At 54.0% G+C, this 24,068-nt stretch overlaps 1 protein-coding gene across 1 annotated transcript; it reads left to right on the top strand.

Annotated features, from left to right (window-relative positions):
- Positions 1-240: 240 nt before the first annotated feature.
- Nlrp3 (NLR family pyrin domain containing 3) lies at positions 241-22,461 on the top strand. The gene is made up of 10 exons (XM_021720817.3): positions 241-284; positions 486-806; positions 4,124-4,237; positions 5,091-6,852; positions 9,054-9,224; positions 11,826-11,996; positions 13,046-13,216; positions 18,099-18,269; positions 18,739-18,909; positions 21,850-22,461. The coding sequence occupies exons 2-10, from the start codon at positions 530-532 to the stop codon at positions 21,947-21,949; spliced, it is 3,108 nt and encodes a 1,035-aa protein (XP_021576492.2). The 5' UTR covers positions 241-284; positions 486-529; the 3' UTR covers positions 21,950-22,461.
- The last annotated feature ends 1,607 nt before the right edge of the window (positions 22,462-24,068 follow it).

Genomic DNA, 24,068 nt, shown 5'->3' with positions numbered 1-24,068 from the left:
TACCTTAGACTGCTGCTGGGCCCTGGCCTGCATCTTCCTCAGGTCAGGATAGGGGAGAAACCCAGCCTTCATCCTCAGTTCCTAAAGGCGGAATCTCAAGCCGAGAAGCAGAGGGCCATTCTGCCCAGGGCCACAGCCAGGGCAGGGCTCTCTCTGTTCTGTCTGGTGCCTCAGGCAGTTCGAGTCTGCCAGGCACCGTGGTGTGCTCCTGCTTATGGGCATGCATGTTTCTACCCCACAGGAGGCTTCCCTCCCATGGCTCAGGCCAGCAGGAGAGCTTTCTGGTAAGCATGGGGCCCACTTTTCAAGATGGGAGGTGGTGCTTCACTGAGTCCAGTGATACTTTTATTCCCCTGAGTACTCTGAGTTCTGCATACCTGTGGGTTCCCTGGGCCTTAGCTACTTCACAGTGTTCCCTGAGCCTTTGGTGATAGTGTTCCTACACGGGCTTCTTACCCACTGCTGTTCTGCTCCTGCCACCCCAGGGAGGACCTGAGCCCCTGGACCCTGCTCCAGGCTGCTCCTCAAGATGGCAAGTGTGCGCTGCCGGTTGGCCCGCTACCTGGAGGACCTGGAGGACTCAGACCTGAAGAAGTTCAAGATGCACCTGGAGGATTACCCTCCGCAGAAGGGCTGCACCCCACTCCCACGGGGCCACACAGAGAGGGCTGACCACTTGGATCTGGCCACACTCATGATCGACTTCAATGGGGAGGAGAAGGCCTGGGCCATGGCCGTGTGGATTTTCTCTGCCATCAACAGGAGAGACCTTTATGAGAAAGCTAGGAGGGAGCAGCCAGAGGCGGGTGAGTGGGCGAGGCTCTTCTTTCTTTATTAGTCCTAATCAGTTATACCTGAGGAACGCTCTTCTTCAGTACTGGTGGAGTGTGCCCGGCCCAGCTCTGCCTCTTTCTCTCTTGAAGTCCAGTGGTGAGGACACTTGTGCTGTTGAGCAACTCACCTTCAGAACTGCTCACTTGCACAACAGACCCTCCTCATGCCATCCAGCATCTGGAAGCGCCCTGCCTTCTGTCTCCAGAGTTTTGCTGCCTGGGTTCCTCTACAGTGGGCTCAGGTGGCGGTGTCTTTTTTGTGACTGATTTATTTCACTTAGCCTGCCCTCCAGGCTCACCCATGCTGTAGGTTCCTCCTTTCCATTTATATATATATATATATATATATATATATATATATATATATATATATATCCAGGAATTGAATCCAGGGCATTTAACCACTGGGCTACATCCCCAGCCCTTTAAAAAATGTTTTATTTTGAGACAGGGTCTTACTAAGTTGCTTAGGGCCTTGCTAAGTTGCTAAGCCTGCTTTTGAACTTGCGATCCTCCTGCCTCAGCTTCCACGCCTCTGGGGTTACAGGTGTGCACCACTGCGCCTGGCACACCTTCCTCCTTAGAGACTGAAGGGCGTCCGAGTCTCCTGTACAGACCGCATCTCACCCACACACCCAGCTGTCCCTGGACACTCGTGCTACTTCCTCCTTGTCATCAGTGGTATGAGCTTTGGTGCACAAAGCCCTCTTCCAGAGCCCCGTAGGAACTCTTTTGGGCGTATGCCTGGAAGCGGACTTAGGGACCCTGTGGTCACCCTGTGCTTGTTTTGGAGAGCCCCAGCCCAGCTCTTTATACCAGATGCAATTTTATATTCCTACCAATGGGACATGAGAGTCCCGATTTCTCCATATCCATTATTTTCCATTTTCAAAGCAGTAATTAGCCAAAGAAGCATGAACTGGCACCTCATTGCAGTTTTTTTCTGTTTTTGTTTTTCTGCCTGCTGGGGATCAAACCCTGGGCATCTGCATGTGCTGGACATGGGCTGCCCACTGAGCGGTGCCCCTCCCTGTCTGCAGTTGTCAGTGCCTCCCTGGGGTGCGGGTGCTGAGCACCTTCCTAGGGGCTAGTTGGCCATGTGCATTGCTTCTTTGGAGAAAGTCCTACTCACGTCCTTTTCTGTTGCTGGGTTTCCCTGTTAACTCACAAGGGTGCTTTCCACATGCTGACATTGCCCTGTTAGATGAATGACTTGCAGTGCCTCTCCCCACCCTTTGGGTTTTGCCTTTTCCTGTTGGCATCCTTCGATACCCAGAAGTTAGTGTTCTAAAGGAATTTTTTGGCTTTTCCCTCTTTCTTCCCTCCTGGAAGAGCTCTGAGAAGATCAGGAAGCAGTTTGCTTTTCCTGACTCCTTAAAGAGCCAATGCAGAGTTACCCAGCCCAGGAAGCTGCTCCCCTGGCCACCTCTTGGCCTCTGCCTGCTGGGCCCCAGGCCTGCACCCTGCTCCTCAAGTCCAGCAGGAGTGTGCTTGGTTCAGTGTCACTCACAGGGTCCACAAGCCAAAGCCCACCCCGACAGCTCAGGGGGAACTCTGTCCTCACAGAATGATGTCATTTGTGGGGAAAGCCTTTCCTATGGCTGCTACCTGGGAAACGGAAGCAGTGGCAGAACCGTCCTCAACCCCTGTGTACACACTGGGGGAGATGCTTCCTCCCAGCCTGGTGTGCGGCAGGAGGGCCAGTGACCTAGAAAGTCAGAGGATGACTTCAAGCCATGGCAGTGAAAGGAGGGAGGGGGGCACTCAGCAGATAAGGAGCTGCGCAGCCAGGTGGCCACCGCAGGGGCAGAGTGGTGAGAGAAGGGAGGTAGGGAGGAGGTGCACAGGGTGACCCTGCAGACAGATCCATGACCACACAGTTCTGACCTAAGAGTCACCCAGGGAGCTTTAGAATGCTGACACACCCCTGGAGCCACACTGAAGGATGAAGCTGCTCTGGAGTTCCCAGGAGGCAGCTCCGTTGACTCTGGGTGGTTCGAGAGCCCCATGGGGTGGTTTGTGGAGTTTCCCTGCTTCCTAGTGAGATTGCTGAACCCCGACCTTCTGCTTGCCCCAGGCTCCTTCTGGCCAGAGCTGCAGCCAGGTAGAAAGGCAGGGGTGTTTGACCAAAGTCTAGTTTTGTTTATTTATTTATTTTTGCAGGGGGTGGGTACCAGGGATTGAACCCAGAGGCATTTGACCACTGAGCCACATCCCCAGCCCTATTTTGTATTTTATTTAGAGACAGGGTCTCACTGAGCTGCTTAGTGCCTCACTGTTGCTGAGGCTGGCTTTGAACTTGTGATCCTCTTGCCTCAGCCTCCTGAGCTGCTGGGATTGCAGGTGTGCACAACTGCACCCGGCTCAAAGTCTAGTTCTTATGCCACGCTGGCTTCCACGTCAGGATTCTGAGTGGAAAAGTTAGAATCCTAGTTTGGAGTCTTTGGGCCAAGTCAAACTTGGGTAAGATTAGGGTGGGTGGGCCTCAGATGAGTTAAATGTGGCTTTGGTGACCTTGCCAATAGCGTTTGCTTTCTCAATGAGCACACAGGCTCTGGAGTCTTCCACTTTGCTCTCAGGTCCTGCCCACCTGCTTCTGTCCTAGGTAGTTCTCCTAGGCCAAACTTTGTCTTAACAGGCCTCTATTTCTCCATGAGTAGCTACTTGGGGATGTCACCAGTGACTGTTCAGACCTCTGTGGGTGCATATTGGAGCTTTGAATATAGGAAGGCAGCTGGGCCTCACCTCACACAGACAGCCATCGCTGCGGGATCCCTGGAGTGAATCTAAGGTCAGGCAGGCTCTAAATGACTACATTAGAATGGAACCCAATGGGTCCTTCTTGTCCTGGAAGACCCAGAAGTCTAGATGTGAGAGCACAGGGTGTGGGTGAGGTGGACACAGGCCATGGCAGGCAGAGAAGGCTAGTCCCTGCTGCAGACCTTGAGGCCCTGGGCTGGCCTCCCTGTTGGACAGGTGGAGACTGGCCTGGCTGGCACCTTGGCTGGTGCATCCCTGGGCCTGGGAGGGTGCTCTGAGGAGGACACTCTGAGGGTGGAGGCAGTGTGGGGCCCCAGGCTGGCAGGTGGGTGCAGTCCCATTTCAAAACCGGAGTGCAGGAGGCTCCCACCTCGACTTGTGGCTGAGCACCCAGAGCCTGCAACCCTGAGCCTGGCCTCAGTCTGGGGGACATCTGGGGTGACCCTGACCTTGGCCACTGTTGGGCTGCTCTCAGCTGCTTCCTGAAGCCTGGCTTTTGACACTTCATGGTTTCTTCCTCTGGTGTTCAGATAACGCTCATGTTTCCGGTCCCACTGTGGTGTGCCAGGAAGACAGCATCGAAGAGGAGTGGAAGAGTTTGCTGACCTGTCTTTCCAGAATCTCAGCTTGTAAAAAGAAGCATGGTAAGCCATGGTGGCCTTCCACTGGGTTTCCGACCTGGGTCAGGGGCTGCACAGCTGGCCAGTCACGGTCCTTTTTGCTCCTACTCCTTGTTTTGTTCTGCTTTTTGGCTCTGGAGATTGAATCCAGAGATGCTCTCCCTTGAGCCACATCCCCAGTCCTTTTCTTTCCAAGTTGCTGAAGCTGATCCTCCTGCGTCGGCCTCTGGAGTAGCTGGGATTACAGATGTGTCCAGTGCACCCCTCCTCTACTCCTTGGGATGCAAGACCTGTCTTAGGAAATCCACTATCAGTCAAGGAAGCAGATCCGAGCTTGCCTGGCTCCTCATGGTCCCAGAGCCCAGGGAGGTGCTGAGGGGTTCAAGGTCTAAGGATGTAGGGAGGGAGTAAGATTAGAAAAGGAAGTGCTCTCTGGCTGGTGGCTGCACACACAGCTTGGACCTCTGCTCAGTTGTGCTTGTGAGAGTGTAATGCTTCTGGGACCCTTCCCAGCAGGCCCCGGAGAAATGACATCTCCTCTGTCTCTGTCCCCATTGCCACTCCCTCTTGATCACAGGCCCAGTTTTTTCTTCTTGTTTTAAGGAATGCAGACGTGGATTTGCATCTAGACACATCTGAAATACAGTAGCTCCTGTGCTCCTACCTGGGTTCCACACACACGTGGGAGGCACACTGCCTCCTGCTGGCGGCTGGTGCTCCCTGCCTTCCCATCTCGCCGCCCCCCCCCCCCGCGCCCCGCCCCGCGCCCCGCCCCGCCGCAGCCTCAGCGCCCCCTGCAGGGCGCACAGCCTCGCGCTCTGTCCCCGGCCTGACTTTATGTCTCTCCAGGGCCTGATGACTTTCTGTTTCTGCCTAGATTACTGCAAGGAGTACCGGAGACATGTGAGGAGCAGGTTCCACTGCATCGAGGACAGGAACGCGCGCCTGGGCGAGAGCGTGGACCTCAACAGGCGCTACACGCGGCTGCGGCTGGTCAAGGAGTACCCGAGCCAGCAGGAGCGGGAGCAGGAGCTGCTGGCCATCAGCGGGACCAAGACGTGGGACAGGCCCATGAGCCCCATCAAGCTGGAGCAGCTATTCGAGCCCAACGACCAGCATTCAGAGCCTGTGCACACGGTGGTATTCCAGGGAGCTGCCGGCATCGGGAAAACGATCCTGGCCAGAAAGATTATGTTGGACTGGGCATCCGGAAAGCTCTTCCAGGACAAGTTTGACTATCTGTTCTACATTCACTGTCGCGAGGTGAGCCTGGTGACCCCGAGGAGCCTGGGGGACCTGATCGTCAGCTGCTGCCCTGACCCAAACCCACCTGTGCACAAGATCATGCGCAAGCCATCCAGGGTTCTCTTCCTCATGGATGGCTTCGATGAGCTGCAGGGAGCCTTTGACGAGCACTTAGGCGTGGTCTGCACCGACTGGCAGAAGGCCGAGCCAGGGGATGTCCTCCTGAGCAGCCTCATCAGGAAGAAGCTGCTGCCTGAGGCCTCTCTGCTGATCACAACAAGGCCCGTGGCCCTGGAGAAACTGCAGCACCTACTGGACCACCCTCGGCATGTGGAGATCCTGGGTTTCTCCGAGACCAGAAGGAAGGAGTATTTCTTCAAGTACTTCTCCACGGAGGCACAAGCCAGTGAGGCCTTCAGGCTGATCCAGGAGAATGAGATCCTGTTCACCATGTGCTTCATCCCGCTGGTCTGCTGGATAGTGTGCACCGGGCTGAAGCAGCAGATGGAGAGTGGGAAGGGCCTGGCTCAGACGTCCAAGACCACGACAGCTGTGTATGTCTTCTTCCTCTCCAGCCTGCTGCACTCCCGTGGGGGCGCCCAGGAGCAGCACCTCTCCGCCCACCTCCGGAGCCTCTGCTCTCTGGCTGCGGATGGAATCTGGAACCAGAAGATCCTCTTTGAGGAGTGTGACCTGAGGGACCACGGCCTGCAGGAGGTGGACGTGTCGGCCTTCCTGAGGATGAATCTGTTCCAGAAGGAGGTGGACTGCGAGAAGCTCTACAGCTTCATCCATATGACCTTCCAGGAGTTCTTTGCGGCCATGTACTACCTGCTGGAGGAGGAGGAGGAGGAGGAGGCGGGCAGGGAGAGGGGTGTGCCCACTCGGTGTCTGGAGCTTCCAGACCGAGATGTCAGGGTGCTGCTGGAGAACTACGGCAAGTTCGAGAAGGGATACCTGATCTTTGTGGTGCGCTTCCTCTTTGGCCTTGTAAACCAGGAGAGAGCCTCGTACTTGGAGAAAAAACTGAGCTGCAAGATTTCTCAGCAAGTCAGGGTGGAGCTGCTGAAATGGATTGAAACCAAAGCCAAGGCCAAGAAGCTGCAGGTGCAGCCCAGCCAGCTGGAGCTATTTTACTGCCTGTACGAGATGCAGGAGGAGGACTTTGTGCAGCGGGCCCTGGACCACTTCCCCAAAATGGAGATCAACCTCTCCACCAGAATGGACCATGTGGTTTCTTCCTTCTGTATCAAGAACTGTCGTTGTGTGGAGAAACTTTCCCTGGGGTTTCTGCACAACTTGCCCAAGGAGGAGGAGGAAGAGGAGGAGGAGAGTAGACATCTCCCCACCAGCCAGCGAGCTCTCCTGGATCCTCATGCTGCTTATTCTCACAGGTAAGGAGACAGGTTCCAATAGGAGGCAGAATGTGCCTCTGCTTTCTGGCTCCTTTTCATGGTACTTCTTCCTCTCCTCTCTTTTAAACTATCCTGCAAGTGCCATATAATGATGTCACCGATGCTCATTTCTGTCAGACCCCTTCTTTATCAGAGATTGACTTTTGGTTGGTGGATAAAACCAATGACAAAGAAAACCCATAAAACAAGAAACAAGTGTTTGGGAACACACCAGTTCAGCATGAAGTATTGGGTGGGTACAGAATTGCATGGAAGTGTTTATAAACTTCAATTGCTGATAATCTACTTGGTGCATTGTCTTCGTCTATGTTTGTGCTGCTATATTAGAATGCCTGAGGCTAGGACATTTGCAAAGAACAAAGGTTTATTAATTACAGTTCTGGAGACTTGGAAGTCCTAGACCTATGGGCCTACCCCTGGAGAGGACCTTTGTGCTACATCATCCCTTGCGGGAAGGTGGAAGAGCAAGAGAGGGTGTGTGCACATGAGGGAGCAAGAAGTAGGATCTCAGCCCCCTTCCTTCTGTAATGGTGGTAGTCTATGTGAGGATGGAGGCCCCGTGACCAGAGCATTCCTACCAGGCTCCTCTGTCCGGCACACACTATGGGGCACACATCCAAAGTACAGCATTCATGGCAGGTGGTCAGTGCCTGAGGGGCAGAACAACCCTGAGAGTTGGAGTCCAGGAACACAGAGGAGCAGGGCAAGGTGCTGCACACTTGTGGTCCCAGTGACCTGGGGCCTCAGTGACTCAGTAAGACCCTGTCTCCAAATAAAAATGAAGGGCTGGGGACATAGCTCAGTTGGTAGAGCGCTTGCCTCACATGCACAAGGCCCTGGGTTCCATCCCAAGCACTAAAAAGAAAAGAAAAGGAAAGGGCTGGAATGTAGCTCAGTGACAAAGTGACCCGAGTTCAATCTCCAAGACCAAGCCCCCTAAAACAAACTAGTAATGCAAAGGACAGGGGGACCTAGAGTGGTGGAGGGAGGTCAGTGTCAGTGGAGGCAGGGAAGCCAGGCTGCCTTGGAGGCTTGGTCCTGTGTGGTGGTGGTGGGGGGGCAGGGACTGGCAGGGACAGAGAGAGTACAGTCTCCATGTCAGAAAGAGCACAGGTGATCGCCGGGTGGCATGGCAGCGTGGACAGCCCTAGGGTGAGTCGTGGGGGCAGGGCAGGGAGGGTGGAGCCTCCTTTGAGGCTCTGCCTTGTCTTTAGATTTATTTTAAACTGGAGAATAATGGAGAGAGATAGATGATAAATAGATAAGTGACTGATAGGGACAGACACAGACAGGCGGATGGCTTGTTTGGTGTGCTGGGGATCAAACCCAGGGCCTTGCTCACGCTAAGCATATGCTCGGACACTGAGCTGCCCCAGGCCCTGATGTTTTGACGGCGTTGAATGGCATACCCATAATTCACCAGTGCACACATATTTGGTGGTGAGAGTGCTAAAGTCCATTTTATCGATTTTAACATGCACAAAAATTTGTTATTGACTGTGGTCCTCAGGCCGTGCCACAGGCAACCAAAGCTCATCCCTGTCCCACTTGCTGAAGCTTCGCCTCCTTTCACAGGCCAGCCCTTTCCCCTGTCCCCATCCCTGCTAGCAAACACTGCTGTCCCTTCCTGGGACGTTGACTCTTAGATTCTCCCATGTGCTTTGGCATTAGGATGTCACCCAAAGCACCCCTTGGGGGATGGCCAGGGAGCTGAAGCCAGTCGCCCTGTCCTGCCCGGAGGTCCTCGGGTCATTTCACCTCTGAAGTCCCATCTGTGTGACTGAAGGCACCATCTATGGACCAGGAAATGGGCCCTCGTCGGCACCAAGCATGCTGCCCTTGCTCTTGGATGTCCAGAGCATCGGTAGCAAGCCCATTTCTGTTGTTGACAAGCCGCCCAGTGTCTCCTGTTGGGTGCAGATGGGCAGATGCCTGAGGGAGACTGTCCCTTGCTGTGGAAGGCTTGCCCAGGGCAGGCAGGCTGTGGGCAGCTGGAGGGCGCCGGGGGTCCATTCTCCGTGGCAGAAAGGTCTTCCCAGCGTCCCGCCCTCTGCATTCCTCCTGAGCCTTCTGGGCCTTCTCAGCCCTGGGGCCTCCTATGAACCAGCCAGGCATCTCTGGTTCTGCTCCTGACTTTAGAAACCAGTCTCCCTTCTCTTTCTCTCCCTTCCGACTTCTAGGCTGGTGAGCTGCTCTCTCACGTCCAGCTTTTGCCGGGGCCTCTTCTCAGTGCTGAGCAGCAATCAGTGCCTGACTGAGCTGGACCTCAGTGACAACACCCTGGGGGACCCAGGCACGAGGGTGCTCTGCGAGGCTCTCCAGCAGCCGGGCTGCAACATCCAGAGGCTGTGGTAAGTTCCCCTTGCTCCTTGCGGGAGGGGCAGGCCTGCAGCGACCCTGGGGCTGTCCTCAGCTGCCTGGCAAAGCCCACAGGCCCGACTTTATCTCCCAGCCAGGCCGAGGGTCAGCAGGCTGGCTTTTCCTGAGGCCTCTCACCTGGGCGCGGAGGTGGCTGTTTTGTCCTTGTCTTCACACTCTCTCTGTTGGGTCTGTGGCCTCTCCCTGACAGGACACCAGTTAGAGGTCCATACCAATGACCTCCTTCCACTTACCACTGGTTGGAAGACCCCCTTCCAAATGCACGTCTATTCTGTGGTCCTCCTGTCCATTGCAAGTGGCCAGGAGGACAGCCGGGGAAGTTTTGGATGGGGGAGGACTGGGGAGGAACTGAGAAGAAAGTGAGTTCTTGGTGGCAAACAAAAAGGCCATGACTTTTACTCTCTCCCATGTCCTCGTGGCCAGGTTCATGGAGGAGAGCCGGAGTTTCATTACGCATGGTCACGGTTAGCTGAGTTATACCACCAGGATGTTCTGCATAGACTGAAATGTCCTGGGGACTCTCCTGTGGCTTTGCTAGGAAGTCCCACTGTCCGCCAGAGCTGAGTCAGATTCACATGTCTGAGTGCAGCTGGGTTTCCTGCCCTCTGCAGCTCCAGGTCAGCTCGTGCCCCTGCGCTACATGAAAAGCTGCATGTCCACAGGGAGGCCTGCTTCTTCTTCTTTTTTGGAGGGTGGGGTGGGTAAAAAGTGTTTCCCAGGCTGGTCTTGAGCCCCTGGAGACCTTCCCACCTCAACCTCCCGTGTGGCAGGGACTGCAGGTCTGGGCCACTTCTCATGCTCATCACACCCACTCGACCCTGGCCTCATCCATTTCACCTACTGTACAGCCACTGTCCCCTTTCCTGGTTCTCACCAGCCCCGCTCCAGCAACCCTGTACCCCTGCTGGTCATTACAGTGGCCTCTTGGTCCTCTGGGTCAGTCTTGCTGCTCTCTTTGCAACACCTGGACACACATCTACAGAGAGCCTGTAGGCTGTTTGGTCTCTCCATCTACTCATGCCCCCACCCATCTGTCCTGCATGCAGGAGATGGGATTGTTCACAAGTCCCACCTTGGCTGTGTCTTCCCATGCCTGAATCTCTTGCCACTCTTTTCATAAATTAGAAGCCTCCTCTTGCCCCAGGGTTCTGGTTGCTGACCATGCACCCTTGGTTCTTGAGCTTCGCCCCAAGGCCCTCTCCTTGCCTCTCTTCTGGGATTCCCATGTGATTCTAGGGGATGAGACACAGACAGGGATAAGGAGATGCTTTTGGATAAGGAGAGACCCAGCTGTCTATGTACTTGCAGTTGATATAAAGATGGGGACAGAAAGGAAGGTGCCTCAGGTGTTCCTGTTCCCACAACAGGGACAAATTGTTGTTGTTGTTGGGGGAGATGGCAGTGGTGAAGTGTGTATGTGTTTGTACAGTGGTAAAAGTTTTCTGTTGCTACAACAAAATACTTGAGGCTGGGTATTTTAGAAAGAAAAGCAGCTTATTTGGCTCACAGATTTGGAGACTAAAAGCCCAAACAGCCTGGTGCCAGTCTTGGGGAGGGTCTCTTGGTGGATGGCATCATGATGAGAATGTGTGCCAGAGGGAGAGAGCATGGTGAGTTTGGAAGCTGGAGAGTCGGGAGGGGTTGGGCTCACTCATTTACGACACCCTCTTGTGAGGACTAACTGGGGTGCCAGGAAGATGATGCTAGTCTCTTTGGAGGCCAGCACCCTGGTGACCTCATCACCTGCACTCGGCCCAACCTCTTGAAGGTCCCACCACCTCCTGATATCATCACGCTGAGCCCAAGCCCCTGACATGTGAGCCATGGGGGATGGGTCACCTCCAAACACAGGGAGGCCATTGAGAACCAGGCCCTCTGCTTTAGTGTCTCTCCTCCGGGTAAACGGAGCACTGTGATTAAATCGTCACGAGAACAGGGGAGAAAAGCTGGCAAAGACAGCGAGGCCACTGCTGGGGCACCGCTGTGGGGACATGGTGCCGAGCTGGACCCGGTGCTGCCTCTCCATGGCCAGCTGCCCGACACCCACTCTATAGAGTTGGCCTCCTGGTGCCAGGGCTGGATTTAGGAGCTCTGGGTGGATGGCATTCCCATGAGGGCCTGGCACATTCCCCTCGCACTGAAGAACCCAGGGCCTGCTGGTGCACATAGCAAGTGCACACTGGGTGGACAGCCCTCTGACCACGTGACAGGAGCCCGAGGGAAGCAGAGGAGGAGGTTTGTTTTGGCTCTACTTCCAGACGTCTCGGTCTGGCGCTGCTGCTCTGGGCCTGGGGTGGGACAGCCACTCAGGTGGGGCATGTGTGGAGTCCATTCACCACGGTGGCTGGGACCTGAGGAGATACAGGGGTGAGGCCAGGGTCTCCGTGTCCCTTTCCAGGGCCTGTCCCCAGTGACCTCTCTCCTTCCCCAGGCTCCACCCCAAAGGCTCCACCGCCTCTCGGTTGCACTGGGGGCAGACGGCCATGCCTACTGCACACAGGCCTTGGGGACAGCCCAGAGCCCACCGTGACTGGAACCACATCATGACACCTCTTGCCTCCGTCTTGCTGCAGGCTGGGGCGCTGTGGCCTTTCCCATCTGTGCTGCTTCGACATCTCCTTGGTGCTGAGCAGCAACCAGAAGCTGGTGGAGCTGGACCTGAGTGACAACGCCCTGGGAGACTTTGGGGTCCGGCTTCTGTGTGTGGGCCTGAAGCACATACTCTGCTGTCTGCAGAAACTCTGGTGGGTCTGGGCGCGCTGGGCAGCTCTGCCTGTGGGGGTGCCTGGCAGCTCCTGGGCAGTGAGCCGCGGGAGCTGCTGCTTCACAGTGAGAGCGGCCGGGCTGCTCGGAGGACCCAGGTGTCTTCTGTGGGTGCTGTCAACCACCCAGTCGGGGCTTGGGAGAGCCGGTGGAAGCCCTGGTGGGGCATGAAGAAATGGTGGGGCCAGCCAAGGCACGTAAGGCCACTCTGGGGTGTGCGGAAAGAGTGTGAGACTTCATGGGGAGCTCTCAGATAGATAGAAAACCCATGCCAAAGTGTGACGCTTCCTGACACTGGAGGGAGACTTGCATTCTGGAGAAGGGAGCACTCAGGAGGGTGGGGCCAGTTCACAATGGAGACACGGGGACAAAGGAAAGCAAGCCAGCACTCCAGTGTTGTGGAGGGGTGAAGTGAGCCTCGGGCACTGGTGGGGGGCAAGGTGGCACAGCCCCCTTAGGAAGCTGTGTGGCAGTTCCCCAAACAGAATGACCCCTTGAGCCAGCAGCTCTACTCAGAGGCTTAGGCACAGGCCCACAAAGAAACGCAGCAGGCAGCTGGGAGTGACCCACCGCAGGTGTCCCCTGGTGGAAGGGGCCACAGGCCTTCAGGCCCACATGCCGGCTGAGCTAAGCCAGGCGCAGGGCCGCACTGCACAACCCCACAGGAAACCTGGGAGAGTTAACAAGGTGGGGAGGCCAGGAGAGAGGGATGTGAAGGTGCCCAGCTATGGTTCAGTCTATGGAAAGAGGTCCAGGCATGGATGGCCGTGGCTGCAGGAGACTGTGCATGGGCATATGCCATTGAGTCATGCAGCTAGAATGGCGAAGTGGTCGACTTTATCCTACTTTGCCACCTTGGCATCAGCCCAGGGGCCAGGGAGGTGTCACAGTGCTGGATGGGCTTGGAAGGGCTTGCTTTTTACCACAGGGGGAGGTCAGGCTCCCGAGGAGGGTGGGGCACGTGGCTGGTCAGGTGCTCCCCCTGGAGGGGCCAGCTGGAGAGCCACAGACTTTCTCCTCTCCGTGAAAGGTTGGTCAGTTGCTGCCTCACCTCAGCGTGCTGCCAGGACCTCGCAGCCGCGCTGAGCGCCAGTCGCTCCTTGACTAGACTCTACATTGGAGAGAACGCCTTGGGCGACTCAGGAGTCGGGACTCTCTGCGAGGCCGTCGGACATCCACAGTGCAGCCTGCAGAAGCTGGGGTAAGGCTGCCTCCAGCCCCAGGCAGAAGGTGGTGGTGACCCCAGAGAGGGAGGCCGCTGGGCTTAGGGAAGAGAACCAAGCAGCCGTGGCAGAGTGTTCCGGCAGGGGTCGCCCTTCCTGTCCACTCCACAGTCCACCAATCACGGACTTAACCAGCCAAAGACCAAACCTATCTGAAAAAATAGGTCTGTACTGAACATAAACACAGGTTTCCCTTATCATCATCCCCTAAACAGTGCAGTGTCACAGCTGCATCGTGTGCATTCCATCAGGGATGGTAAGTAACGTCAAGGGGGAGTCCAAGAGGGTGTTCCGGCCATAAGCACATTCTGCACTACTCTGTGGGCACATGAGCACCTGCTGACTCTAATACCACAGGGCGGGGGGGGGGGGGGGAGGGGCGGAGCCAGCCCCCCAGAGGATACCGAGGGTCAGCTGGGTTGCTGCTAATGAGGCCAGTATTTGCTAATTTGTGGTTATTGGCATTCATAAAGTTAGAAGAGACTTTAGAGAAGGTGCAGCCCAATTCCCATTGAATTAGGAAGCTCTAGAGTTGGCACTTTAGAGAAGGTGCAGCCCAATTCCCATTGAATTAGGAAGCTCTAGAGTTGGCCCGAGTTCACCTGTTCTAGGTGAGGACACCTGCAGGCATGCAAGTGACCGCAGCAGTGTGACCTCAGCACAAAGCATGTCTCCCCATGCAGCACCTCCTCTGGTTCCCTGTCCTGCTCCCTGTCCTCCTCCCCAGGCCTCTGAGAAGCAACTGTAGTCCTGCCCCTGGGCAGCTCTCACCCTTGTTTGATCTTGCACCGACATTGCTAAATCTCCACCTGGGACACAGCTCAGCATCTTCACCCACCCAGTCACGCTCTCCCAGCGGGGCTGGCTTGCTGAGGGTCCTTAGAAAGGTGCCTCAGACAGGAAGTTGGGGGCCTCCTTCTTTCCATGAGCTCTGATTTTGCTGGCCGACTCCCTGATTGCCTTGGGTTTTCGGCAGCCATGTCAGGCTTTTGAGGCTGGATTTCTGCAGTAAATAAGGATACAGAATACCGACTAATAATCCCATACTTTCCATGCATCCCTGTATGGTTTTCTCAGTTGGGCTCATAAAAATGACACAAAGTAGTTATAGGAGTCGCCAACATTTTCTTTTCTTTGGGGCATTGGAGATTGACACCAGGGATGCTTTACCATGGAACTACAATTAATTTTTAAATTATTTTAAATTTTTTAAAAATTAATTTTGATTAAATATTTTTTAAATTTCTTGAAACAGGGTCTCATTGAGTTGCTTGGGGCCTTTCTAAATTGCTGAGGCTGTCCTTGAACTCGCAATCCTCCTGCCTCAACCTCCTTGGTCTCTGGGGCTACAGGTGTGTGCACCACCAAGGCCAGGTAGAGGAGGCAGTGAGGCTCTGGGCACAGCCTGTGCCTGAGGATGCTGGGGAGAGGTGGTGAAGCTCCCCCCACACACACTGGCATCATTTCCTGTGTCCTTGCTGCCTGGTGGAGTGTTGCTGTGGGCCTCTACAGGGGCCTCCGCATCCAGCTCTCAACCTGCACTGGGCTCACGTGGACCTTTCTTTTGACCCATCATCTAGGCCTGTTTGAATCATTTTTTTGGGGGGGGCAACTGGGGATTGACTCAGGGGCACTGGACCACTGATCCACATCCCAGCCCTATTTTGTATTGTATTTAGAGACTGGGTCTCACTGAGCTGCTTAGTGCTTCACTGTTTGTTGCTGAGGCTGGCTTTGGACTTGCAATCCTCCTGCCTCAACCTCCTGAGCTTCTGGGATTACAGGCATGTGCCACTGCACCCAGCTGAACCTTGATTCTGTTGGTATGTTGTGTAAAGACAAGCAAACAGTAGGCATCTTTGTTCACATTTTACTGACATAAAGTTGGCCAGATCAGCATTCAGGGCAACATATAGTAAGAAGGGTTTTTGAGGAGCACTCTGTCAGTGCAGTCAACCACAGTCTGCATCAGGAGGCCTGGCCCTCCCTTGCCCGCCCACCCCAGAGCTCTCCTTCCTGGAGGACAGCTGCACGCAGAGCTTCAGCACTGTGCTCTGCTGCTCTTGGTTGTTCAAGGTGTGATTTGGTCCCTTTATTTTACAAGTAAATAATGTCTGTCTTTGCAAATATCCTCAAAGGGAGAGGATGACAGATACAGATAAGAGGCAAACAAAAGTGGCCTCACGGGGGTCACGCTGCTTCTCTGCCCACCTTCCGTGAAGTCTTCCTGCATAAGCCACATCAGAGCAGGTGCTGGATCAGGTGTGGCATGGACTGTGAGAAGACAGGGACCAGCACTCTGGGCAAAGCCTACAGAGGAGAGGCCCCCATGACCCTGACCTCTGTACCCAGCTGACTAAGTTGCTCAGGGCCTAGCTAAGTTACTGAGGCTGGCCTCAAAGTTGCTGTCCTCCTGCCTCAGCCTCCCCTGATGCTGGGATCACAGGTGTGTGCCTCCACACCTGGGTCATACACATATAAGTCTCTAGAGGTGGATTCCTTAGGTGGACTCAGGGAGTTGGGACTTCCAGACACCTGTGTTTTATTAGGTATAGCCAGATTTTCTCCTCTTGAACTTCAGGCCTTAATTTGTAGCTTACATGTTGTGTCCCCTGTCCCTCACCTCCCCAGTGTCACATAAGCATAACGCAGAGAGTATTTGCAAACGTGATTAATCATCAAAATGGCCCTCCCCCTCTTTGAACTGTTCCCACTGGATGGGGACTCTGCTGGGACCTGCCAGCCAGTGAACACCGGGAAGCTCTAAGCTGCCTTTACTTTCAGTTCCGTCCTTTTATTTCTTCTTCTTATTTTTGGTTTCTTTAACGTCACACCAAGGAAACTTGATAGCCTGCAAAAATGACAGTATGGAGCCCTTCCTCAGAATCCTCAAAAAGTTTGGTTTTGCGAAAGTAGGATGAGGTTGCATGCTTGGTCACTAAACATGAGCCTCTGGACCAGCCCCCGCCCCATTTCTGCCCCCTCCTGGCAACACTGAGCTGGTGTTAGTGCTGGAGCTGGCCTGGGCTCACTCTCCTGCACCTCTGGTCCCTTCTTAGGTGACATGATTGTCCCTTCTCCTCTTTATTCTCAGCTGTGAAGACCCCACTTATACTTAATTTGAAAAAAAATTTTAGTTGTAAATGGGCACAATACCTTTATTTTACTTATTTGTTTTTATGTGGTGCTGAGGATCCAACCCAGGGCCTCAGACATGCTAGGCAAGTGCTCTACCACTGGCCCACAACCCAAGTCCCCCACTTATTCTTAAGCAATTACTCTGATCCTCATTTTTTTCCCATGGTAAGTGTAGGGATAAGAGAAACACCATGTTGAGTTTTAATAATTCAATAGGATAATTCCATTCAGCGTCATCACCCCCACAGTGAGGTACCTAACAAATACCCCACCAGTGTTAGCTCTTCAGTCTTCATTGTGAGATGCTCTTGTGAGTTGAGACCCATCAGACTAACCCCCCCCCACAGTGCCTGGCAAGGATTCTGTGCTCAGTGGACACAGGGTGAGCTGGATGTGGGGAGATCGAGACGCCCCGTTGGTGTGCCCTCTAGTCAGGGGATTTGTTGTTTGTGCAAACCTGTCACCGTGCACACCTACCTGCCAGCTTCCGGCGTCCTTCCAGCTGCAGTACTGGGTCCCTGGCCACGGCCAGCACTGAATGCCAGTGTCTTCACAGACTTTCTGCTGCTTGCTCACTGCTGCCCTTCCTGGGCAGGGTGCCTTCCCCTCCTCTGGCACTGCCCATCTCTGCTAGTGAGCCTCGTGTCCCTTCTGTGTGAGGTCATCGAGAACCTGATGGGGGTCCTTCCTGGAGGAGGGAGTAGGCCACTCAGCGCCTGTCAGTCTGCTGGTCCGGGCATCACTTCCCCTCCATCCCATGTCCTTGTTTTTCTCACTCCAGTTCTCCCTCGACTAGGGAAACAGAGATGAGCTGGTGACAGGACTTCTTGTCATCCTGGTCATGTGTTCACACACACTATTGGAATGACTTCTTCTGTTTCTGTTGTGCATGATTTTAGAGACCAAAGGGCTTAAAATGTGCCCTTGCCGAGAACTCTGGTCAGGGGCACTGTTACCGCACGAGACGTTCTTGTTCATGGCCATTCACTGCAGACTGAGTGGCCTTTGTGTGATGCCCGTGTGCCTTCATGAGCTCCCGAGCAGGAAGGACACAGCTGTCTGTCTCAGAGCCCTCATCATCTTGTTGGGTGAGAGCTCAACTTGACCCAAAGGGAGAACATCAAACTCCTCACTCCTTCTAATGCAAACCAAGATTTACGCTCTGAGAATCCCTTTCCCAGGAGGAAGAGGGAATGGACAGCAGGGGTGACAGATAGGGATGTCCAAGAGGACTGGGAAGTCATTAACCTAAGCTTGACACCGAGGGCTGTCAGGGACCTCGCCCTGTCTCCTACCACCTTGCTATGTCGGCCATGTTGAATTACTAGGTGAGAGACCAGCATCTGCCCTTGGAGAGAGGCACACGATTCCCTGAGACTCGGATTTCTATCTGCAAAAGGTGTGGAGCCGTTATGGCTGCGCCAGAGTCACTCAGGCAGGCCCCTGCGGTGTTGGGGCTGTCATCAGGAGCTGCTGGAGTGTTTTCCTGGTTGGAGTGCTGCTGGGTGCCTGAGGCAGGAGGAATCTGCAAGGAAGTGCAGTGTGGGGGGATTTGGGATCCTTCACTTTTCCTCTCCCTCCCTGCAGAGCATCTGTGGAGAGCTGCCTGCCCTGTGGGACGCCCCTCAGACTACCCTCAAGGTGAAGGGCACAGCTGCTCAGACGGCTGCTGGGATGTCTGGGATCAGCATCTGCTGAGGGCTCACTCTGCTCTTTCTGCAGGTTGGTGAACTCTGGCCTCACATCCTCTTGCTGCTCAGCTCTGTCCTCCGTGCTCAGAACAAACCGGAGCCTCACACACCTGTACCTGCGTGGCAATGCTCTTGGGGACGCTGGCGTCAAGCTCCTCTGTGAGGGGCTCCTGCTTCCCAGCTGCAGGCTGCAGTTGTTGGAGTGAGTCCTCTGCTCCCTCAGGTGGTGTGGGGGTGGTCCCTGGTGGGAAGGGCCTGAGGCATTGAATCTGAGAGGCCAGGAGTCACAGATGTGACTATGACAGAGTCTCTCGGGACAGCAGGTGTTTTCAAGATGGTGTAAAGCCAAGTCGAGCTCCTTGCACCACAGTCCTCTGTGCAGCTAGCAGGCAGGGACACAGTCAGTGGTGCTTGCAGTTTATGGAAATCTGGGGCAGACATAGCTTCTGGGCATGACAGCTTAAGAAATTTCCCTTACTAATTGGTGGGCACAGTCCAGTAGCCTCGAGTGTCCTCCCCTTTAAAGAAGACAGGAAGATGACCTTTGGCACATATAGCTGCACCACACTAGTTAGCCCTGGGAGTTTTCTGGGTCTGAAATGGGGCAGGCTCCAACCCTGGGTCCCTGGGGGGATGACCTGGGTGTGTCCTTGAATCACTCCTTCTTGCAGACTGGACAACTGCAGCCTCACCTCACACTGCTGCTGGCATCTTTCCAGGATCCTGACCTCCAACCGGAGCCTGCAGAAGCTGAGCCTGGGTAACAATGACCTTGGCGACCTTGGGGTCATGATGCTCTGTGAGGTCCTGAAGCAGCGGGGCTGTTTCCTCCGGAGCCTACAGTGAGTGCTCTGCAGAGGAGCCACCCAAACCCCACTCTCCAGAGGCACTGGCTCTCAGGGTTAGGTTGGGCCTGGCCCCATGCCTTTACTGGGGTACACAGGAATTGGGCTGCCAAGTCAACAGCATCCAGAGATTCAGAGCACCCAGGTACAGTCGGTGCGAGAAGGCTTTCCACCCAGCGTCCTGGGGGAAGCCAGTCTGGTGACAGTGGCCGCCGGTGCTCTGCAGAACCAGGAGGGTCTCTGACGGCAAGTGACCTAGCATAGTGGGCTGCTGTCCTGGCTCTGAGGATTTCTAAGTGAAAAAGGGGAGAAATTCCACGACACTCAGCAGGAGGGACCTCGACCCGCGGACTTCCGCTGTGCCTCAGTGGTGGGCATCAGCTCTGTGGCCGGAGTTTGCAGAGCGTCTCCTAGATTCTTAGAGCCACAGCCGTTGGGGGTCCGCATTCTATCCTTGGGTCTCTCTCTGCTCTCCTGGCTCCCCTCACCCTCCTGTCTGGTACGTGTTGGATTGTCAAGTCTTGATCCCGGGGCTAACTTTTGTTGCTCACACTTTCTCCCTGATTTTAATGTCCAGTCTCTGGCTTCACCAAGGATGTGCTGTGCCCTCAGGCTACCTCTGTGAATTCCATGTCTGAATGCTTCTCTGATCCCTCCTCTTGGAGGTTTAATGTGCTCCTCAACTCCCCCATCCAAATCCAAACTCCTGCTCCTCCTCTCTGTCTTTGACCAGCTCTGTCCCAGTTGCAGTCAAGACCAAACTTACTCCTAATAGCTCAGTCCAGAGTAGTCTGGTGCTGACCTTAACAGCTCTTCTTTCTTAAACCTGCATCTAACCAATCAGCTTGTCCTGTGAGATCTGCTTCCATGGGATGTCCACTCCCTGGCCTCCTCTTGGTGGTTTCATGACACTGTCTGGTCACTGTCACCTCTGGTCTGGGTTGTAGGATGCATTCTGAAATGCCATGTCTGCACTGCTCCTTGGGTAGCACACACAGTGAGCTGCTGGATGTGAGACAGTTCTTCTCACTCTTGCCAGGTGCTCTAGTGACTTCCTATCACATTCACAGTGGGGAGGGGACTGCAAACTCTTGGTGGCTCTGAGCCCCTTCTGCCAGCGGCAGCTGCCTCTGATGCTCATGCTGCTTCCATTGCGGTGGTCTCCTTTCGGGTTTGCCAGAGCACAGCCATCTCTGGACCTTTGCTGGTGCTGTCCCTGTGCCTGGAGTTCTGTCCCTTCCAGTTCCCACTTGCCTGCTCCCACACACCCCTACCTGATCTGCACGAGGCTTTGTACTGAAAGCAGCCAGCTGCCCTTGCCGCTTCTCATTCTCCTCCACAGTGGTGCACCCCTTCCGTGGTGTGTCATTTTCTTGCTGGCTCATTCTCTATGTCTTTTCCCCACAACACATATTCCACGAGTCCAGGGACTCCTGTCCACTACTTGTTCCCAGGCTGAGCCCGCCAGGATGCAGGTTGGAATCAACAATGGCTGATCAGCGCTGCACCCTCGTGGGGATGCAGTGGGACACTTCTCCACGTTCCCAGGAAAGACAGGTGTAGGGACAGAGGGCGGGACTGCTCAGGATGAAGCTGGGGACATTGTTATTTGTGTGTCACTGATGTAGCCCTGAAGGACATTCATGACCTGGCCTGGGGACAGGCTCAGAACAGCATGGAGTATTCACAGCTGTCTCCCTCAGCTCCAGCCTCCATAACAAAACCAGGCGGGTGGCATAACAGCAGGAGCTTGTTTCTCACAGTCTGGAAGCTGGAAAGTCCCAGATCAAGGTCTGGCTAGTTCCGAAGCTGGTGGGGCTTTTCCTTTATTTGCAGATAGCTTCCTTTTTTATGATGTGCTTACGGTGGTTGGCGGATGGTGGGCGGGAGAGAGGAGTTGGGATAGATGCTCTGGAGTCTGTCCTGCAAGGCCATCGACCATTGTAAGAGCCCCATTTGTGAATTCATCTGTCTCTAACCACCTCCCCAAACCCCATCTTGCCTTGGGGGTCAGGGCTTCACGGGTTTGAAGGCAGATGCTTAGTGTGTGACACCACCAACCAGAGCCTGCTGGAATGAGGTGGGACAGATAGTTCCAAGAGAAGCTATGAAAGACTGGGAGGTGCTCACATCAGAGACCACCTTTGTGGTGTCCCTGCACTGCAGGGCAGATGTAGGGATCCCGATTAAGTGAGTGCCGTGGAAAACGCAAGACCACTGAGAAGATCTGAGCCCAGACCGGACTCTGGTGATGCAGAGGGACAGGTGTGAGCCCAAATTGGCTGCAAGGGTTTCTGTGTGGTTGTGTTTATTAAGGCCTTCTTCCTTCAGGCCACAGTGAAGTGCCTACAGACACATGAAACGCAGTGTCTAACACAACCTGTTGACATAGGAGTGGGCAGCCGAGAGGTGACCTGCTAGACCTGGCAGTGGACACGTGGTCATCATGCAGTCTTCTTCACCTTCCCCTGTGTTTGAAGAGGCCAAACATGAAGGTTCAGAATAGAGTAGTCTGTACTGGTTACTTCAGCTACTCAGGAGGCTGAGGCCACAGGATCCTCGAGTCCAGGAGTTTGAGGCCAGCCTGAGCAACATAGGGAGACACTTCTCAGAAACAAACACTTCAGAAGTCAGCTCTGCACTCAGAGCATAGAGGCATGTAGGGTTCAAGGTTTGAGGAGATGAGTTTTTCTCCAGCACTGGGGGTGGACCCCAAGGTGCTCTACCCCTGAGCTGCACCCCTAGTCCTTTTTATTTTTTTATTCTGAGACAGGGTCTTCCCAAGTGACCCAGTCTGTCCCAGAACTTGGTATCCTCCTGGCTCGGCCTCCTGAGTTGCTGAGATCACAGGTGTATGACTGGCTGGGAGATGAGAATCTTAAGGCTAAAACCTGAGTGTTCTGAGTACAACCTAATAGTTTCTGTTTGCCTTTACAGGTTGTGTGAGATGTATTTCAATTATGAGACAAAATGTGCATTAGAAATGCTCCAGGAAGAAAGGCCAGAGTTGACCATCATCTTTGAGCCTTCATGGTAGGGGTGGACACAGGCCCGCCAGACACTGGATTCTTTGGTTCCACCACCCAGCTGTCACAGGTGAGGTGAGCCCTCCTGCACCCAGAGTCACCTCCATATGACCAGTGTCACAATCAGGGTGACCAAAAGCGCCCTCATGGAGGGAACCGAGGCCATTCCCCTGGACGGTGCGGTTCTCAGCACCACCACAGCTGCAGATGTTCCTGATGGACTCACAGAGTCACCTCATTCAGTAAACACGTTCTCTTCCTTTTCCTCTTCCTGCCCCCAAGTGTCCCCTCCCCATCTTCCCTTCTCACTCTGTTTACTTTTGCCAAAGTCTCCATCCCCCTGTTTCTACTAAGTGTCTGTTACACAGAACTACCTATGTGCTATGTGGAATTTTGTGGCAGCTACTTATTTATTTTTAATTTTGTAACAGTTTTCTAACAAAAGTAATTCATGTTTATTTTAGCTAGTTGAAAATTGAGAAATATATAAAACCTTCTGGTTATTAAATTGATTGCTTAATTCCAAAAAGTACCCAGAAATCTTTTGAATTATTCATCTAAACTACTAAAGATTGATTGCTGTGTGCATTTAAATATCTCTTTGCAAAGTGACTCAACTGTGGTTGGTGGAAATCGAGTCATCTTACTCTAGCTCTGCGGGTGGAATGTCAGCTCTGTGTGGCAGGGTGGAATGGCACAGGGCACAGAAGTGAACACAGGGCATGTCTCTCACCTGGGCTGTCTTGGATTTGTCCTGACAGAAGAGCAGTCACTCTGGTGTGCTCACACAGCATAGGGTGTAGGATGGAGCGAGTGCTTCTGTGAGTCTGGGCGGTGTTGGAGCACACATGTTGCTAGAAATGGAAATCCCGCTTCCTCATTCAATGAGCCACCCAGGCCTTGGCTACTCAAAGCAGCGTGTTGATGAACAGAGGTTGTGCAAGAATGTAAATCAATCTCATGATTGCACACATGCTTTTCAGATAAGCTGTTTTTTTTTAAAAAATAGCAAGACCCTCTAGAGGAAACTGTGTGCCAACGTGTTAGTCAGCTTTTCATTGCTGTGACCAAAATATCCAACAAGAATAACCTAGAGGAGGAAAAGTTCATTTGGCTCATGGTTTCAGAAGTTCAGTCTATGGTCAGCTGACTCCATAGCTCTGGGCCCAGGGAAGGCAGAATGGCATGGTAGAGGGGCTGGGAAGGAGCCATGGGGACAATACCTAATCCCTAAGTGCACGCCTCCAGTGAGCCTGCTCCTTCAGTCACACCCCACCTGCGTTCAGGGACCACCCCGTACAGTGGTCCTTTCATTATTAATCCAGAAAACAGTTCAATGCACTGATTGGGTCACAGATCTCATAATCTAGTCAACCATCTCACCTCTGAACATTCCTGTGTTAAGGAGATTTTGGGGGGACATCTCATATCCAAACCATACACCTAGCTATTTGGGATACTGAGGCAGAGGATCATATGTTCAAGGCTGGCCTGGGCAACTGAGACTCTGTCTCAAAGTGAAAAATAAAAAGGGCTGGAGTGGCTCAGTGGTAGAACGCTTGCTTAGCACAGGTGAGGCACTGGGTTCCATCCCTAGCACTTCATAAATAGTGAAGGCGGCTGTGCGGCTGACATGCCAGTGCAGACTTTCTCTGGTCTAGGACTTTCAAGTAGCTCTTATCTGCATATTTGCTTTCTGCATCTTGGTTAAATGCTGCAGATTGCCTCCTTGCCATAGACCCTTAGAAACGCTGAATAAAAAGTGTGACTCAAATACACGCATGGAGATGGAGAACACTGCAGAGCAGAAGAGGTGGTGCAGAGACGAGGGCTGCTGCTCTGTCACACGTGGACGCTGAGAGTTGATCACATGCAAGTTGAGGGTTGAATCATGGACACTAGAGGTTGGAAGGGCCAGGAAATCGGGCAACAGAGGCAGGTTGGAACGAGCTCTGAGGTCCCAGCCCAGGAGGGAGACTTGGTGCACAGCCATTTACACTGTTTATGACCAGCCAGAAGAGGAGAGGCTGCAGATTCCCCAGCACAGAGAAGCAGTGAGCACTTGGGGAAAGGAAATGTGAATGATCTGATGGCATCGTCACCATGGTACATCCCTGGGGCACGCGTGAA

Source organism: Ictidomys tridecemlineatus, chromosome 1 (assembly GCF_052094955.1).
Source record: "Ictidomys tridecemlineatus isolate mIctTri1 chromosome 1, mIctTri1.hap1, whole genome shotgun sequence".
Lineage (NCBI taxonomy): Eukaryota > Metazoa > Chordata > Mammalia > Rodentia > Sciuridae > Ictidomys > Ictidomys tridecemlineatus.
This window is presented reverse-complemented; position numbering and strand designations above follow the sequence as displayed.

Bases quoted from the DNA above. Each gene is read 5' to 3' on its own strand.
- Nlrp3 (XM_021720817.3), top strand. From the start codon at position 530: ATGGCAAGTGTGCGCTGCCGGTTGGCCCGCTACCTGGAGGACCTGGAG. The intron at 807-4,123 runs GTGAGTGGGCGA...TCTGGTGTTCAG, and splicing joins GAGGGAGCAGCCAGAGGCGG to ATAACGCTCATGTTTCCGGT. The intron at 9,225-11,825 runs GTAAGTTCCCCT...GTCTTGCTGCAG, and splicing joins TGCAACATCCAGAGGCTGTG to GCTGGGGCGCTGTGGCCTTT.